The 14,336-nt window shown below is 60.0% G+C and overlaps 2 protein-coding genes across 6 annotated transcripts; both read right to left on the bottom strand.

Annotated features, from left to right (window-relative positions):
• Positions 1-424: 424 nt before the first annotated feature.
• TRIP6 (thyroid hormone receptor interactor 6) lies at positions 425-4,302 on the bottom strand. The gene is made up of 9 exons (XM_025864709.2): positions 3,808-4,302; positions 3,427-3,554; positions 3,216-3,341; positions 2,537-2,914; positions 2,140-2,233; positions 1,857-2,026; positions 1,202-1,380; positions 808-928; positions 425-696 (listed from the first exon to the last, which is right to left on the bottom strand). The coding sequence occupies exons 1-9, from the start codon at positions 3,914-3,916 to the stop codon at positions 565-567; spliced, it is 1,437 nt and encodes a 478-aa protein (XP_025720494.1). The 5' UTR covers positions 3,917-4,302; the 3' UTR covers positions 425-564.
• A 59-nt stretch (positions 4,303-4,361) lies between these two features.
• SLC12A9 (solute carrier family 12 member 9) lies at positions 4,362-13,746 on the bottom strand. Of its 5 annotated transcripts, XR_003206414.2 has the most exons (15): positions 13,622-13,746; positions 12,663-12,882; positions 12,299-12,433; positions 11,719-11,850; positions 11,006-11,314; positions 10,257-10,364; positions 10,012-10,123; positions 9,277-9,434; positions 9,076-9,158; positions 8,782-8,906; positions 8,428-8,620; positions 8,080-8,254; positions 7,690-7,836; positions 7,281-7,429; positions 5,572-5,660 (listed from the first exon to the last, which is right to left on the bottom strand). XR_003206414.2 is itself a non-coding variant. In XM_025864702.2 (14 exons), the coding sequence occupies exons 2-14, from the start codon at positions 12,841-12,843 to the stop codon at positions 4,768-4,770; spliced, it is 2,751 nt and encodes a 916-aa protein (XP_025720487.1). In that variant the 5' UTR covers positions 12,844-12,882; positions 13,622-13,746; the 3' UTR covers positions 4,362-4,767. The 5 variants fall into 5 exon arrangements, 4 of the variants coding, with proteins under 4 accessions (XP_025720487.1, XP_025720488.1, XP_073740373.1 ...); XM_025864702.2 differs by lacking the exon at positions 7,281-7,429 and having other exon boundaries at positions 4,362-5,660; XM_025864703.2 differs by lacking the exon at positions 7,281-7,429 and having other exon boundaries at positions 4,362-5,660; positions 13,626-13,746.
• Positions 13,747-14,336: the final 590 nt, after the last annotated feature.

Here is a 14,336-nt window from a genome sequence, read left to right as displayed (position 1 = left end):
CAAATCTGTCTTATCCCCAACCAGTACTTGGTCGGGCTGTTACAGGTTGAGGTCTTGATCAACAGGCGGAGTCTGGCTTGTGCCGGATTAAATGCACCACCACCCCGGAGATAACACCCAAGTCCTTGTTCAGGGAGTGGGGTGTGAAGGCTTAATAGGAAACGCTGCCTCCTTGAAGCATGCTGCAGCTTTACTCCACGCACGGAGAGGAGGGGTGTCTTTACACCAAACTACGTTTGCAAGAGTATATAGTGGAGTTACAAAAAACTAGGTCTAAGAAGACCCAGCCAGGTTCTGATCTTGGTACTGCCATTTGGGAAGCATGCAATCTGAGATCACTTCTCCTACAAAAACGCAGACAGTCGCAACAGTTGTGCTTGCGTGAGGCTGCTGTGAGAATCAGATGAAACAATACACTTGAAAGTGTTTTTGTATACTCCTAAGGGGTTATTATTTCATGAATGGAGGAAGAGGAGATAGCATTTGGTGACAAAGTTGTAAAGGTGGCTGTCAGGGAGGGTAGCTGATGGGAAGGGGGAATGTAACAGGTGCTTCTGGGAAGACTCAGCAGTCGGTGGTGACGGTGGCTGAGAGCTCCTGGATGCGCCAGGCACTGCACGCCTTGCACAAGATGTGCCCATCCAGTGGGTAGCAGCCCTGACACTCGCCCTCAGAGGAGAGCAGCAGCCCACACTCCTGTTAAGACGGAAGCAACAAATTTCTATCAGGCCCGGAGCCCTGGGTTCTACCATACCCAGCACCCCAGACCCCAAGAACCTCCCCTTCCCCTTGCCCAGGCCCCCTGACCTCGCACTTATAACAGCCAATGTGAAAACTGCGATCCAGAGCAACGATTCGTACAGTCTCCTCCTGACCTGGCTCAGGCATGATGGCCCCACCGCACACTGAGCATCGTGGGGCAAACTTCCTGGGGGGGGGGGGGGGGGAAGGGAACCAAGGAGGTTGTCAAACCCGAGTTGGAGGAGACTAACAATGGAGCCCAGAGAAGGTGAGATATTCGAGGGAACAGGAGAGGCCAGAGGCATGGTCTTGGATCTTAGAAGGGAGAGTGATGGGTGACAAGAAAGAGACAAAGCCAGGGGTGGGAAACTGGAGAGGTTGGTACTGGGGTATGAAGGAGAAATGAGGAAATTGGGGAGGGTCAGACATCCTGAGACAGAGATGGGAGACTCGGCCTGACCTGTGGAAGTCCTCGATGCAGTGGATCTGGCTGGTGGCATCCACTGTGAAAGGGATGCCATCGAGGCCACGGTGACACACCACACAGGTGAAGCAGCTAGGATGGTAGGCCTTCCCCATAGCCCGCAGGATCCGGTCCAGGATGGGTTGGGAGCACGTGGAGCACTTCTCCAGAGTGGCCTATTAGAAAGGAGGGTGGGAAGTTCAGGGCTCAAGCAGCCCAGGCCAGGCAGGCACCCTGCTGGCCCACCCATCTGTTTTTGTAGCTCCCTGCAAGGGATTCAGTGAAAAGTGGCCTTGAACAGATCTGAGTATGAGTCCCAGCACCGCAGCTTCCTAGGGAAGTGATTTAGTGTCTGAGCTTCGGTTTCCTTCAGTAGGAATAGCTGCTTCACAGGGGTGGCAGTGTGGGAATTTAACATATATCCCCTTAACTCTGAAATAAACATCTCACGTTTGTAAGGGACTATTGTCCTTTCCCTCCGGCAGCTGGTCATTTAGCTACTTTCCTCCCTTCCTTCCTTTCAGTTTAGTCCCCCGGCGTAGAGCTCCGTTCCTCTTTGGGGCTTGGACATCTAGTCCCCACCTCAGCTGGAAGCCCCCTGCCTCCGGCTGCTGATTCCAGCCCCCCCCCCCCCCCAAGCACGTCCACTCACCACGTAACAGCTCTCACAGTACGCTCTCCTCTCCACGGCATAGAAATGCTGGCCCCGAAGCTGGGCCCGGCATGTAGAGCACACAAAGCATCCAACGTGAAAGACGCGGTCCAGGGCCACAACGCCAGCCCCATCCCCAACCACGTCTTCTCCGCAGCCCCCACAGCGCCCTGGGGACGGATGGACAGGGTCAATCGGCGCAGATCAGGAGGACGGAGTCGCGGTCCCACTGACTCTCCAGTCCCCTGTCCCTGCCACCTCTTCCCACCTCAGGTCAGCTCACCGAAGTACTCCCCGGTGGGAGGGTGGTTCATGTCGTGCACCAGCTTCTTGGTCAGCCTCTCCAGCTCCTCCTCAGGAGGCTGGCTCAGGGGGACCTGTGAGGGTGGAATCAGGGGGTCGGTCCTACCTCTAGCTGCCTGTGCTGTCAAACTTCCTGAAGGGGACCAGGCAGTTCCACCCGGAAAGCTTGATTGAGGAGGTCTCAGCCCAGGGCCCAGGGGCGCACCGCCAGGAGCCCATACAGCTCCAGCACCTCCCTCTTGTATCTCCTGACACATCCCTGGGGGAATCCAGAGCTCCAACACCCCAGGCCTCTGACAACCAGGACACTGAACACCACCCCTGCCCCACCCAATCAGTGTCTGTGAGGACCCCCAAATCCCAGTACCTGGGCTTACCTGGGGCCCGTACCCGCGTTCTCTTCCTCCTCCTGCAGCCTCCTCTTTACCCCCTGGCCCTGGCTCACGGTGGCTCCTATAGCCAGCCCCCCAGACGTCACCTCGGCCTGGGAGAGGGAAGTGGGCGCCCGGGAGGGCCCCGGAGGCCTGAGAGGCCCCCCGCCTGGGAGGGCCGCAGCCTCTCACTGGTTGTGCCACTTTCACTTGCACAGGGAAGGCAGGGCCAGCAGGGGTGCTGGCTGTAGCATAGGAGGCCGGAGTGGGGCCCCCATAGGGGGATGCTGAGAGCTGTTGGGGAGGAATAGGAACACCCCCTCCATTCGGCTTCAGGGAGCCTGAGCCCGTGCGGTAGGCATGGGGCTGAGGGGGCTCATAAGCCTGGGGAGAAACACAGATCAGGAGTGAGCAGGCCCATTCCAGGACACACACCTGTGGGAACCCCCCGTGTGTGTGACCCCAAAGTAAGCGCTGGTCTTTGACAAGGGCTCACACTCAAGAGGCTGACAACCTAGTAAGCTCTGGTGGTCCAGCTTCTTCCATGCTCCTGTGTGTGTCACTCCCACTGGGGGTGGGGGTGGGGGGCCTAGGTTGAGAATCTAGAGAAGGGACCAGGCTGGGGAGTAGGGAGGAGAGCAGGAGATAAGGAGCGGGGGCGGGGGGGGTGGGGGGACGGCGTCACCTGCCGGTCCGACCGCCGTGGGGCATGCCCACGACCTCCATCCAGCTCAGCCAGCATGCTGGTCAGTGAGTCTATCTCAGCATCCAGGCTCCCTGGACGCAAGGCCCCCCTATCTGGGGGGAGCCCCTGGGGATGAAGCAAAAGCAGGGAGAATTCAAATCACTTGCCCCGGGTGCCCCCACCTCCCACCCCCCCCAATTCCAGTTCTTACCTGTGAGCGCTGGGGTGCTCCATGGCACCCCACCCAGGCGAGCCCCCGATCATCCGGTCCCCCGGGGGCCTGGTAACACTGCTCAGATGGGAGGGGGCAAAAATTGACCCTGGGGTGGGGCTGAAGTGCTGAGGTGAGGGAAGAGAGAGCCAAGGTGGGGATGGGGAAGGAGAGGAGGGTGGCACGTGTGGAGGCTGCCCTCTTGGGTCCCTCTTCTCCCCTCCCCCACACACCTGGGGTCCGAGAACAGAGCAGGAGGGGCAGGAAGCCAGAAGGGCTTCAGGGAAGGGGTGGCAGGGACAGGCGGGAGGCAGGAGCCAGAAGGCAGAGGTGAGCGCAGAATGGCCAGTGGCCTCCTTGGCGGCACTGGGGCTGCCTTACCTGCTCCGTGGGCTGGCGGCGGCCCCGGGGCGCCTCGAGGGAGTGCTCTCCCCTGAGGGGCTCTTGCAGGCTCCAGCTGCCTTGGGGGGAGCCAAGTGGGCCCCGACATGGCCTGGAACAGGGGTCTCCAGACAGCGGTCAGGCCCCGTGTAGCCCCAAGCCTGTAGTCTTGACCCCTTCTTCCGCCCCACACCTCGTTTGGAACTCCGGGAAAGAAACTTTTTCTGGCTTTTTTTTTTTTCCCCTTCCTCCCCAATTTTGGGGACAGCCACGCCCCCGGTGACGTCACCGCATTCCTGGGGGAGGGTCACGTGGCCCCCTAGGCCCTAAACCGCCGTCCCTCCCCCAGTCAGCCCCCTCCTGCCGAGCAGGGAGTGCTTTCCACGGCCGCCTCCGTTTCTACCCGTCCCCCCAGACTGGCGCCCCAAGTCCTGCACATGGCCACCTCGCCGCTGGGACGCTCCAGCTCCGCTCCTTCCCACACTCCCCCATACAAGGTCTCTCCCTCTTCCTGCCCCACCTACCCCTCCCCGCCAGCAGTGCTCAGTCAGCCCTTAGTGTTTCGGTCTTTTATTCACGTTCAGCGGTTAGAAAAATAAAACAACAAAAACATCACAACCTCAGGGGTCTGCGAATCTGTTGGGCGAGGGGAGACTGAGGTAGCTGAGAGTCAAAGCAGAGACCCAGCCTCCATCAAGGCACCAGTGAAGGGAGGGAGGCCAGTGGGGAGGGCTACTGGCTTCCTCCCCCAGCGTGGTGGGGACGGGACCGCTGTCCTGCATGAGTGCCCTGAAGCCCCTCTCCCAGGGACAGATGGATGCCCAGCCCAGGATCCCCTAGTCCTTCCACCAGGCTCCACACCCCCCATGCAGCGCAGGCGGGAGGCTGCCCTTCCCTTCCACATCCACTAATCAAGGTGGGTCCCTAGACCCAGGCACCCTCTGCTTCAGGCCCCGGGCATCAGAGATCAGTGCAAGTGACGGGGGTGACACCATGAATGAGCAGCGTGGGGCCCAGATCACGGGTCAGAGTCTCCAGCAGCGCCAGGTAGCGAGTATAGCGGGCAGCATCGGCTGGCGGCCGAGGCAGGTACAGGAAAGTGAGGGCCGTGGCAGGCCCACCCTCGCCATCCCCACCCTCAGGCCCCCCAGGCCCTCCTCCTCGGCTGCACCCCTGCTGGGCCCGAACCAGGGCGTTGGCACTGCTCGCCAGGGCCTCTGCCTCAGCGTCTCCCCGCCTGCCATTCACAAAGTCCCCTTCCTCCTCCTCCTCCTCGGGCTCCCCAGACCCAGCCCCCTCGCCCCACACCACCTCCTGCACTTCGGCCCTGATCCTCAGCTGGCTCAGCAGTGCCCGAAGCCGACCCTCAGCCGCCCCGGGGGCCTCTCGAGGCCCCAGGCACAAGAAGATCCGGAGCCGGGCGCTATGCCAAGCAGGCACCATGCCCAAGATGGTTGCCATCTGCAGCAGGAAAAGGCCACACACATCCACATAGCCAGGCCCACCCCGGGGCCGCAGCAGGTTGAGGGGCCAAACGTCCACATGATGTGGCGGAGAGGTGCCCCCAGACCCCCGGCTCAGCCGCTCAGGGGGCAGCGCTCCACAAGCCCGGGCCAGGACCACATTCTTGTTCATCTTGAGGGCATCTGCCACCGTGGCCACATAGTCCTGGGGACTCAGAGCCCGGGGGCTCCCAGGAGCCCGGGGTGGAGGAAACAGGGAGCTCAGGGCCGGGGACCCGCCCTCCTGGATGCCATCAGCAGCCTCAGAGAAAGCCGGGTCTGTCAGGAAGTGGTCCTGGGGTGCAGCATCATCGTAGAAACCCAGGACCAACGTGTTGGGCTTCATGCCACCTGGGGGCAGAGAGGGGGAGGTGGGAAGGAACCAACAGGAATCAGACTCGCAGGCCAAGTTTGCCCCACGCTAATATGCACCCACTCAGACACGCTGACAGCGACACACGTCAGCCATCAGGTATGGCCTTCACACCATGCTTGGGCTCTCCCGGCAACGTTTCGCACGTTTGCATAATGACTTTTAGTTTTCCCAAATGCTTTTGCATGCATTTATTTGTTGCATCTACATGACTAATCTCCCCCACTTAAATACAAGGCGAAAGTTCGCCTCAGCAGCGATTCTTCTTAACTAATGAGCACTTCCTGTCCATGGCAGTAGGATGCCTCCGCTCCAAGCTCCTAGCTGCACACCTTTTTCGTGATGGAGATGAGGGTCTGACTGCACTGGCAGACCAGACCCCCTGAGTAGGCAACAGTCAAGCTCATGGCCTCAATCCCCAGGGAAAGAGCACCCCAGCCTCTGCTGGGGGAGGATGAGAACTGGCCTGATCTGTTCCTACCACTGCAGGGCCCTAATGATGGCAGGTCCAAAGCCTGGTCCCCGGGGAAGAAACAGCTACCATCTGCACACACTAACCAAGGGCGAGGTCCTGTTGAAAACACTTTGTGTTTTAACTCATCTGATTCTTGAAGCAACACTATGAGGTAGGGACTCTTTACTCATCCTTTTCACAGATAAGCAACCTGAGGCACAGAGCAGTGAAGTCACTTGCCCCAAGGCTCACAGTCAGAAGATACTGGGGTCCGCAGGTAAACACAAGGTACCCAGCACCAGAGCCTATTCTCTGAGCCTCTGACCCGTGTGTGTGTGTGTGTGTGTGTGTGTGTGTGTGCGCGTGCACGCACGCGCGCGCGCGTAGCAAACACAATGCCCCAAGTCCCTGCTGACAGTTCCTGGTTTTTAAATTTTTGAACAACCAATGTGAAATTGGATAGCCTCCCCCCCATGCCCACTTTAACAGGGCTGAATTTACAGAAAAACTCTGAGATCGTGTCTAAGGCTTATTTCTCGTGAAACAGACGGGTTGCTCAAAATCCACCAGTAAATCAAGTTCTGCACTCCAGGAGGACTTATTATTTGGAGGAAATCCTTTCCCTTCATTTGAATCATTTTTCTGAGGATAAATGTGGCAGAAAGTAGTGGTCTCCCGGCATGGTTTCCCCCACAGAGGGTGGGGCTGAGGAGACACCAAGCTCTCTAACAATGCTTGACAACAGCCCAAAACACCTGTGCAGGTGTGAACTCCAGCCAATCTTGCAAATGAAACTAGTCATCCCTTCCTGAGCATCGTCCAGGGTTCTGATTTACACTGAACAGGATATTGTCCAACACTTGAACCTGAGCCAGAGCTAAGTGGAGAAGGGAGTATGCACTCAGGGAGGGGGCTGACACCCGCCTGGGATTGAGAAAGAAGATGGCAGCTCAGCACGGGTTTGCAGGAAGCTGGGGTGCGAGGCTGGAGGCCTCGGCACTAAGGCAGGGTAACAAAGCAGGGAATCGAACACTCACTCAGAAAGCATCAGCCCCACACACCCTCTGCATCCTCTGAAGTCTCTGGAGGCCAATGTCACACCACCCCTTCCTTCTCCGCCCCTTCCAAGCCCCAGCTGAGATACCATCTTGTCACCGGCCACATCAGTGCATAGCGGTCATGAAGTCGGATGTCTGGAAACCATCTGCCCTAGATTTGATGGAGCAGCCCCCCAGCCTCAAATAATTCTCCCACTGTCCCCAGACACACAACGTGGTCTTCAGAGCCTGTGCCCTAATGTTGGGGACAGGGAAAAAAAAAAAAACAATGTCAGTGGCACCCATCTCCAGTCCATCCAAGAATCAGATGAGTCCCCGGGTGTCAGGACTTTCACACCATCTGTTATCTTTGAACTTGAGCGCTGCATCTTATCTGGACTAGACCCTGAGTTCCTTTCGGAGTTTGCAGTTTGTGGTTTACTCTCTGGGGGACGGTAGCAGAGATTGAAAGGGGCCACAGAGGGAGCTGAGGGGACCCAGGGAGGAGTAGCTCACCAAGACCAGAGATCCGCAGCAGATGCTGAGCCCCCTGGCGCACAGAGGACGAGAGGGTAAGGTCCACAAAGGCCTTCACTTGGGCTCTGTCCACCAGGCTCAGCCATGCCCCATACTGGGGCTGCACAGGGTCAGAGGGCAGGCAGTCTGCAGAGAAGGGAGGCAGCAGATGAGAGCCAAACCCATGTACTTTTCTCCTAGAATCCAAATCCCCAATGGGCCAAAGAAAAAGGTCTGAGCAGGGCTCTGGCTGGTTGGAAGCGTCATCGGGGAAGAAGCATGAGGCCTCTGGACCCAAAGAACACAAAGAGCATCTGAGGCGAGAGGGAGAAGGAAGCTGGGGAGGGAACAGGAGGGGGGGCGGGGGGGGACATGGGGGGCGCGACTCACCAAGGTCTCCCAGGGTGACGTGGCCCAGTACGTAGAGGCCCCCCTTCTTGAGCTGGTTGGCCAGCCGCAGCAGAGGCAGTGCACCCCGGGGGTTCCCCACCAGGAGCAGCAGCTGGGGCCGCCAGAACTTCACGTGATCCTTCCGGACATCCAGCCGGAGCAGGTACTTTCGCACCTGGGAGCAGGGGTAAGGTGTGGAGAGGAAGGGCTCAAGCGGGCAGCCCCCACTCACCACCTCTCGGACAAGAACCCTGACTCCAGCCACGGCACAAGGAGGCCTATTTGGTGGGGGGCGGGGGGTTCCCAGACTGCCTCCCCCACTCCCCACCCTCCTCCGAGCCCCCCAACCTGGTGGAAAAGCAAGGCCTGGCTGACGTAGCCCCAGCTGCTGGGGCCTCCTCGAGCTGTGAGCAGGGCGGAAAGCAGGCCCATGAGAAGCAGGGAGCCACCGGCGGCCCCGGGGCTGATGAGGAACATCATGAGCAGGCAGGAGGCCACCCCCAGCAAGCAGGTATGCCAGGAGAACAGGCTGAAGGTGGGGCTGGGGGTGGGGGAGAGAAGGAAGGGCACTCAGGGGCGACCGCTCCACTCCGTCTCCAGCCTCAGCGCCTCCCCCCTCCAGCCTCAGGCCCCCCCCCCCCCAGACTGAGTCCTTCCGATTCCTCCCTCTTTGTCTCTGGGGACACAGGCATCTTCTCTCACCGGAAGTTGGGGGCCGAGGCCCACTCCAGGCTCAGGCAGGACAGGTCCACCGCAGCATAGGCCACCAAGTAGAAGACAGTGACCACAGCGGCCAATGTGTTCAGCTTCCCGGCCAAGAGCACCAGCTAGGCAAGGACCCAGAGGCTGGGCGTTCGTGCATCCCCCGCTAAACACCAACGCATCCTGCCTTTGTCATTCACTCTCCCAGCCCAAGGCCAAGCCCCTCCTGGTCCTGGGAGCAGAACCAGGCGGGGCTTAGGGGAAGGGGAAGGACAGCTTGAAAGGAAGGCTTACCTGCACTAGGCCCCAAGAATAAAGCACAGCTCCCCAGGGGTTCCCTGTTCGGGACACAACCTTGGCCGGCGCCAAGATCACTCCTGTGCAAACAGAAACGCAACGGACACATCAGCCTGGGCCAAGTGGAGACCAAGACAGACACGGGGGAGCAGGGAAGGTGTGTGCTCAGAACCGGGCACGGAGCAGGGGATGGCGCACCAAAGAGGTCATCCTGAGCCAGAGCGTGGAGAATGCGAGAGGCCCCGATGAGTGAGCTCATGGAGGCTGAGAGCGCCGTGGCGTAGATCCCAATCAGCACCAGTGGGGGCCACAGGCTGATGGCGCGAAAGAACCCGTAGTCCTCCTGCAGCAGGGTCCTGGGGGGAGGGAGAGCAGGACGTAGATAACACACTTGCATCCTTCCCAGGGCCGCCGTGAGAAAAGTGCTCTGACTCTACGTGAGGGTGAGGAGCTGGGTAGTCCTGGGTATTCTCAACTGACCCAGCCCTGATCTCAAAGCCCATTGTAATACATCATGTGTGCCCGGAGGGGAAAGACATGGTATCCCCTGGGTCTCATTGCGCTGCTTTGGGTTTAATCACATGGTAGACATTCCTAACAGTATCTGCACAAGAATCCAAATATTTACAGAAATACAAATTGATGAGAAAACCATCCCCCACCCCCCCAAACCAAACGCTACAACAGTCCCAGGAACACAGCGAATACTGGCTACAGGCTGGCGACCGGCATTTAGCCAGCTATCCCCATCGGTGGTGGCGGCACTTCCTTCTCTCTCCCTGTGGGAGAAACAGTCTTCGTGTTCCCTGCATCCCGACAACGGGGGTACCTGCCCCGCCAGCCTGGGATGCGCTGGGTGATCCCGGTGTGGCAGCCCTGTTCCATGACCCCCTCCACCCCCTCGAGGGCCAGGCCGGCCCCCTCCCCTGGCACCTGTCACAGGTGAAGCTGGAGAGGAAGAAAAGCAGAGTGTAGATGAAGAAGGTGTAGGTGACAGCGACGATGGTGCCCAGAGGAATGGCCCGGCTGGGGTCCTTCAGCTCCCCTGGAGGGAGAGGAGCAGAAGGGCAGAGGTCAGCCCTCCACCATCCCCTACATCCCGGAGCCCTCAGCACTCCCACAGGGGCACACAGGGTGGCCGCCCCACGCCCCAGGGGGCGGCGGGCAGAGGCTCTCACCTGACATGTTGGCCCCCGCCATGATGCCCGTGCAGCCGTTAAAAAGGACAGCAAAGACGCTGGCAAAGGTCATCATGGCCCCCGTGGTGTAGTCCTTGGCGTAGCCAGCTGAGGGATGGTTCCCAGGAAGAAGAGGGCGTCGGTATCCCTCACAGGGATCCGGGCATCTTGGCCCTGCCACCCTCTCGCCACATGCCCCAAACCCCCGCGCCTCCCCCACTACCCTCCCCAAGACCCCAGCCCTGACCGGCCACAGGCCCTGGCTCAGCTGGCCTCATCACCTCCATTCCCCTACCCCTGCCCCCATTCTCCTCATTCCTCCCTCCAGGCCTTCGTCCTTGCTCCTTCCTGAGACACCTTCCCTCTGGCTCCTACCTGAAATCCCCAGCCTCCCTCCTCCCTGTCTCCCTGCACACACCGGGACCATCCCCAGATGACCCCTCACCTGACTCTCATCCACTTGAATCATTCTTGGTCTTATTGTGTGATTTAATTGTTTCCTGAATGCCCTTTTTATCTCTCTAACTAAAAAAATTCCTCTAAGGCAGGATCGGTCTCGTGGTCATGCTGGCGCCCCACTGGGCCAGACACACTGGCCAGATGCTAAATGACCTGCACCGTTCAGAGATCTGACCTCCTGCCCCTGAGTCTCTCTGACGTCTGTTCTTATCCAGGGATTCCAAGGGCCCAGCTCCCTCACAGGCTTGCCCCTTGCCCCAAGAACCCTGTCACCCCTGTGCCCAGCTCACCACCCAAGTTGGCCTTCAGAGTGCTGCTGTTGAAGCCAGTGAAGTGGCCGACCTGGGGCGGCAGGGAGGAGCCGTTGGGGCCGGGCCAAGGGGTCAAGGGGATGCTCCTGGGCCCCACAGCCACAAAGCTGACGAGCACCGAGGCCAGGGATCCAGAGACCAGCAGGAACGTGAGGAAGGAGGCGCGGGCATAGAGGCCAGCCCCCAGTGTGCAGACCCCACCCACAAGGCCCAGCAACAGGGAGCCATAGAGCAGGCTCCAGCCATAGCCCTGGGGCAGAACCTGAAGTCCACTGGACCCCGTGGAGTCTACAAAGAGGAAGGAAGAGAGTTAGAAGACCAGACCCCCAGGAGGGATCCCAACCATGAATCAAAGCAGGAACAAACCCCCTCTTTGGCCCCACTGTCCTCAAAGGCTATCTTGCCCACTCCCCTACTCAACTGTCCTCCAGCATCCTACCCTTCCCTGCTGGATAGCACCAGTCTTGCTCTGTTGATTTTAGGGGTGCTAGCCTGGGCTTCCCCAACCAGACGGTAAGCTGCCTGTGGGCCAGGACCATCTTTCAGATGTCCCCAAGAGGCGGGAAACACAGGAGGCACTCAAGAAAGCCAAGCTAATGGACCACGCGGCCCTTCTTCTAGAGAGGGCTCTCTCCTTTGTGACCCCGGAATCCCAGACCCCGCAAACCCGCAGAGCCGCCTGGAGCACAGACCAGCCCCGAAGACATCGAGCACGGCCTCCACCAGCCCCAGGAGGGAGACGGCACAGCCACAGACGTTAGCCAGGTAGAACATGAGGCCAATGCTGCCCCCAACCTCAGGCCCCAGGGTCCTGCTGATCATAACTAAAAGTGGAAGGAGGGGGTGAGTGTTAAGGGAAAAGAGAGCGAAATGGAGCAGGAAGAAGGGTCTGGGCACAAAGCACTCTGCAGCCCTGTCTCCCTGCACACACCAGGACCGTCCCCAGTGTCAAGTTGGCCCAGCGCAGCCACTCCCAAGCCACGTGGCTTTACACAAGTCATTAATACTCTTGAGCTCCAAGTTCCTCAACTGTAAAATGAACGACCGAATTGACAAAGACTGTTGGGAGAACCACAATGACAGCTGGGAAGCACCTGGTGGACAGGAGACTAGCACTAACATACATGTAAGGCCATGTTGGTCACCTTCCCTATATCGGCCTGCCTGCTGAACATTCATTAGAACTTGCCTCTCTCTTGCCCCGTCCCGGCCCCATCTCCTCCCTACAAGACAGAAAAGCCCAGACCCCAGTCCATCACTGTTGGAGGATACAGTAGGCGCCACCCCCCCGCACAGCTCCGTTGGTGGCGATGGCACAGACAGAGAGGACGGTGAGCGCCAGGATGAAGTAGGCGACCAGGAGCATGGCCAAAGCCTGTAGCAGCCCAGCATGGCCCACCACGAACCCTGGGACAGGAGTGGCAAAGCAGGTCAGAGGGTGGCTCATGCATCCCACCACCACACTGGTCATCAGCATCAGTTACCTGCAGGGCAGAGCTAAACACAAGGCCACGGGGAGCCCTCTCCCCAAGCTCTTCATCCACCCACTTTTCCCAGGACCCTTCCCCCACCTCATCCCAGCCCCACCCCTCCCTCACCCCACTGCACCCCTGAGGAAGCCCCACACGCCACTCACCAATCCTCAAAAAGACAACTATACTGAACATGGACAGGACCGTGGGCACCACCACACCCAGGAAAGTGGAGAGCTTCCGGGCAGATGCCCCTCCAGGACCCCCGGCCCCATTGGCAGAGAAGGCAGCCCCCTCATCCCCCAGGAGCCGGTAGGCCAGCAGAGGAGAGTTCTCACTGGCCATGGCAGAGAGCAGGCAGAAGCCACCAGTGGGTTATGAGGCCTGCAAAAGACAGTTTCCTTAATGGAAAGCAGCTCCACGGAGCCCCTCAAAAACATCTCTAACCAAACACCTGGAAACTTCCCCAAAAGGGAGAGCAGCAAGAACTCACCAGCAACTCAGAGAGTTCGTGAGGGGCACACTGGTCCTTGCCACTTCTCAGGACAATGGCAGACTCCACACCCTTAGCATTTGGGTACCAAATCCCCTCCCAGCTCCCGGGGACCCCCCCCCAATATCCCTGAGACTAAGGATGGCAATGGCTCTGAGAAGGGGCAAAGCTACTCTCCCTTTTCAACTAGCAGTGCAAGGGGAAACAAATCCCCCAAAAAGGGAAGTGAGTTCTGGGCAGGAGGCCCTCCTCACTCCCTCCTCCGGTGTCCTGAGCTGTCCCCCTCCCAACTCCCTCAAGCAATCACCTCACCCATGGCAACGAGAAATTTCCAAATCTTCCAAAGCCCCGTCCTCCATCAATTCTCTCTCTCAACCCATTTCAAACCAGCTCCTCTCCCCCTAGCCTCACCAGATTCCTCCCACCAACACGAGGCGCCCTGCAATCTCGACCACCCACTCGACTACCAAAACAAAGACTCAGGCCAGCAACAGAAGGTGGGTCCTCCTCCCCCCACCCCGCCCCGGTTCCTGCCCACTTTCTCCCCGGGAGGGTTGGAGGGGGCCGAGATCCGCTTCTCTCCGGCCAGGCGCATCCCCACAGCTCGGGAGAGGCAGGGCGCTCACTCACCCACCCGGAGGACGCAGCCGCCCGGGGGCGATCCCCGAGAGCCGGAGGGGGTCTGCTACGGGCCGAGGGGGCACGGGTGCCGGAAAAGCCAGCTGCAGCTACCGGGATGCCAGGCCCGGAGCCCGCCCCCCCAGCCCACGCACCCCATTGGTCCCCGGGCCCAGCCCCGCCCCGTGGGCGCGCCCATGAAGCCCCGCCCCCTTCGGGCTCGGGGGTCCGGCGAGGCTCCGGCTCCCGCTCCACGTGCACCCGGGATGCTTCCCTAGGTCGCCCCTGAGGGCACGGTGTAGGCCACCGCTCCTAAGGCGCCCATCACCCCGATGCAAACAAGTGCCCGCTGTGCGGGTGGACCCCAATCCGAGCTCGCGGAGGCGCCCGGAGGAGCCACCACTGAAAGGGGCGTGCGGTGACCGCGGAAGGCCACTGCAGGTGGGCGGGGCCGTGACACCTGGCCCAGGTGCGTCGTCGGGAACGCAGGGCCGCGTCGCTCGGCGCCTTCCGAAGTCCTCTTCCTCCAGCCTCTCGAATCCCGGGAACGTCTCTAACCCTAGAGCCTCAGCCCTCACCCCCAAGGAGGTCCGCCCCTCGCGGCCGGTTCCTCCCACCGGCTGCGCTCTCCGCGTCCGCCATCGGAGGGAGCCATCGGCCGCTGATCCCGGCGAGCTCTGGCTGCGCAGGCCACCGTCAGTCCGCAACGTCCTCCTGCGGCTTTCAT

Source organism: Callorhinus ursinus, unplaced genomic scaffold (assembly GCF_003265705.2).
Source record: "Callorhinus ursinus isolate GAN/ISIS: 27379988/994484 unplaced genomic scaffold, GSC_fseal_2.0 scaffold55, whole genome shotgun sequence".
In the NCBI taxonomy this organism is placed as follows: Eukaryota; Metazoa; Chordata; class Mammalia; order Carnivora; family Otariidae; genus Callorhinus; species Callorhinus ursinus.
This window is presented reverse-complemented; position numbering and strand designations above follow the sequence as displayed.

Excerpts from the sequence above, each read along its gene's own strand:
- SLC12A9 (XM_025864702.2), bottom strand. The coding sequence starts at position 12,843 with ATGGCCAGTGAGAACTCTCCTCTGCTGGCCTACCGGCTCCTGGGGGAT. Across the intron at positions 12,434-12,662 it reads AGTTGTCTTTTTGAGGATTG|GGTTCGTGGTGGGCCATGCT; the intron begins GTGAGTGGCGTG and ends CTCCTGTCCCAG. Across the intron at positions 10,365-11,005 it reads TCTGAAGGCCAACTTGGGTG|CTGGCTACGCCAAGGACTAC; the intron begins GTGAGCTGGGCA and ends ACCATCCCTCAG.
- TRIP6 (XM_025864709.2), bottom strand. The coding sequence starts at position 3,916 with ATGTCGGGGCCCACTTGGCTCCCCCCAAGGCAGCTGGAGCCTGCAAGA. Across the intron at positions 3,342-3,426 it reads GAGCACCCCAGCGCTCACAG|GGGCTCCCCCCAGATAGGGG; the intron begins GTAAGAACTGGA and ends CTTCATCCCCAG. Across the intron at positions 2,234-2,536 it reads AACGCGGGTACGGGCCCCAG|GTCCCCCTGAGCCAGCCTCC; the intron begins GTAAGCCCAGGT and ends CCACCCTCACAG.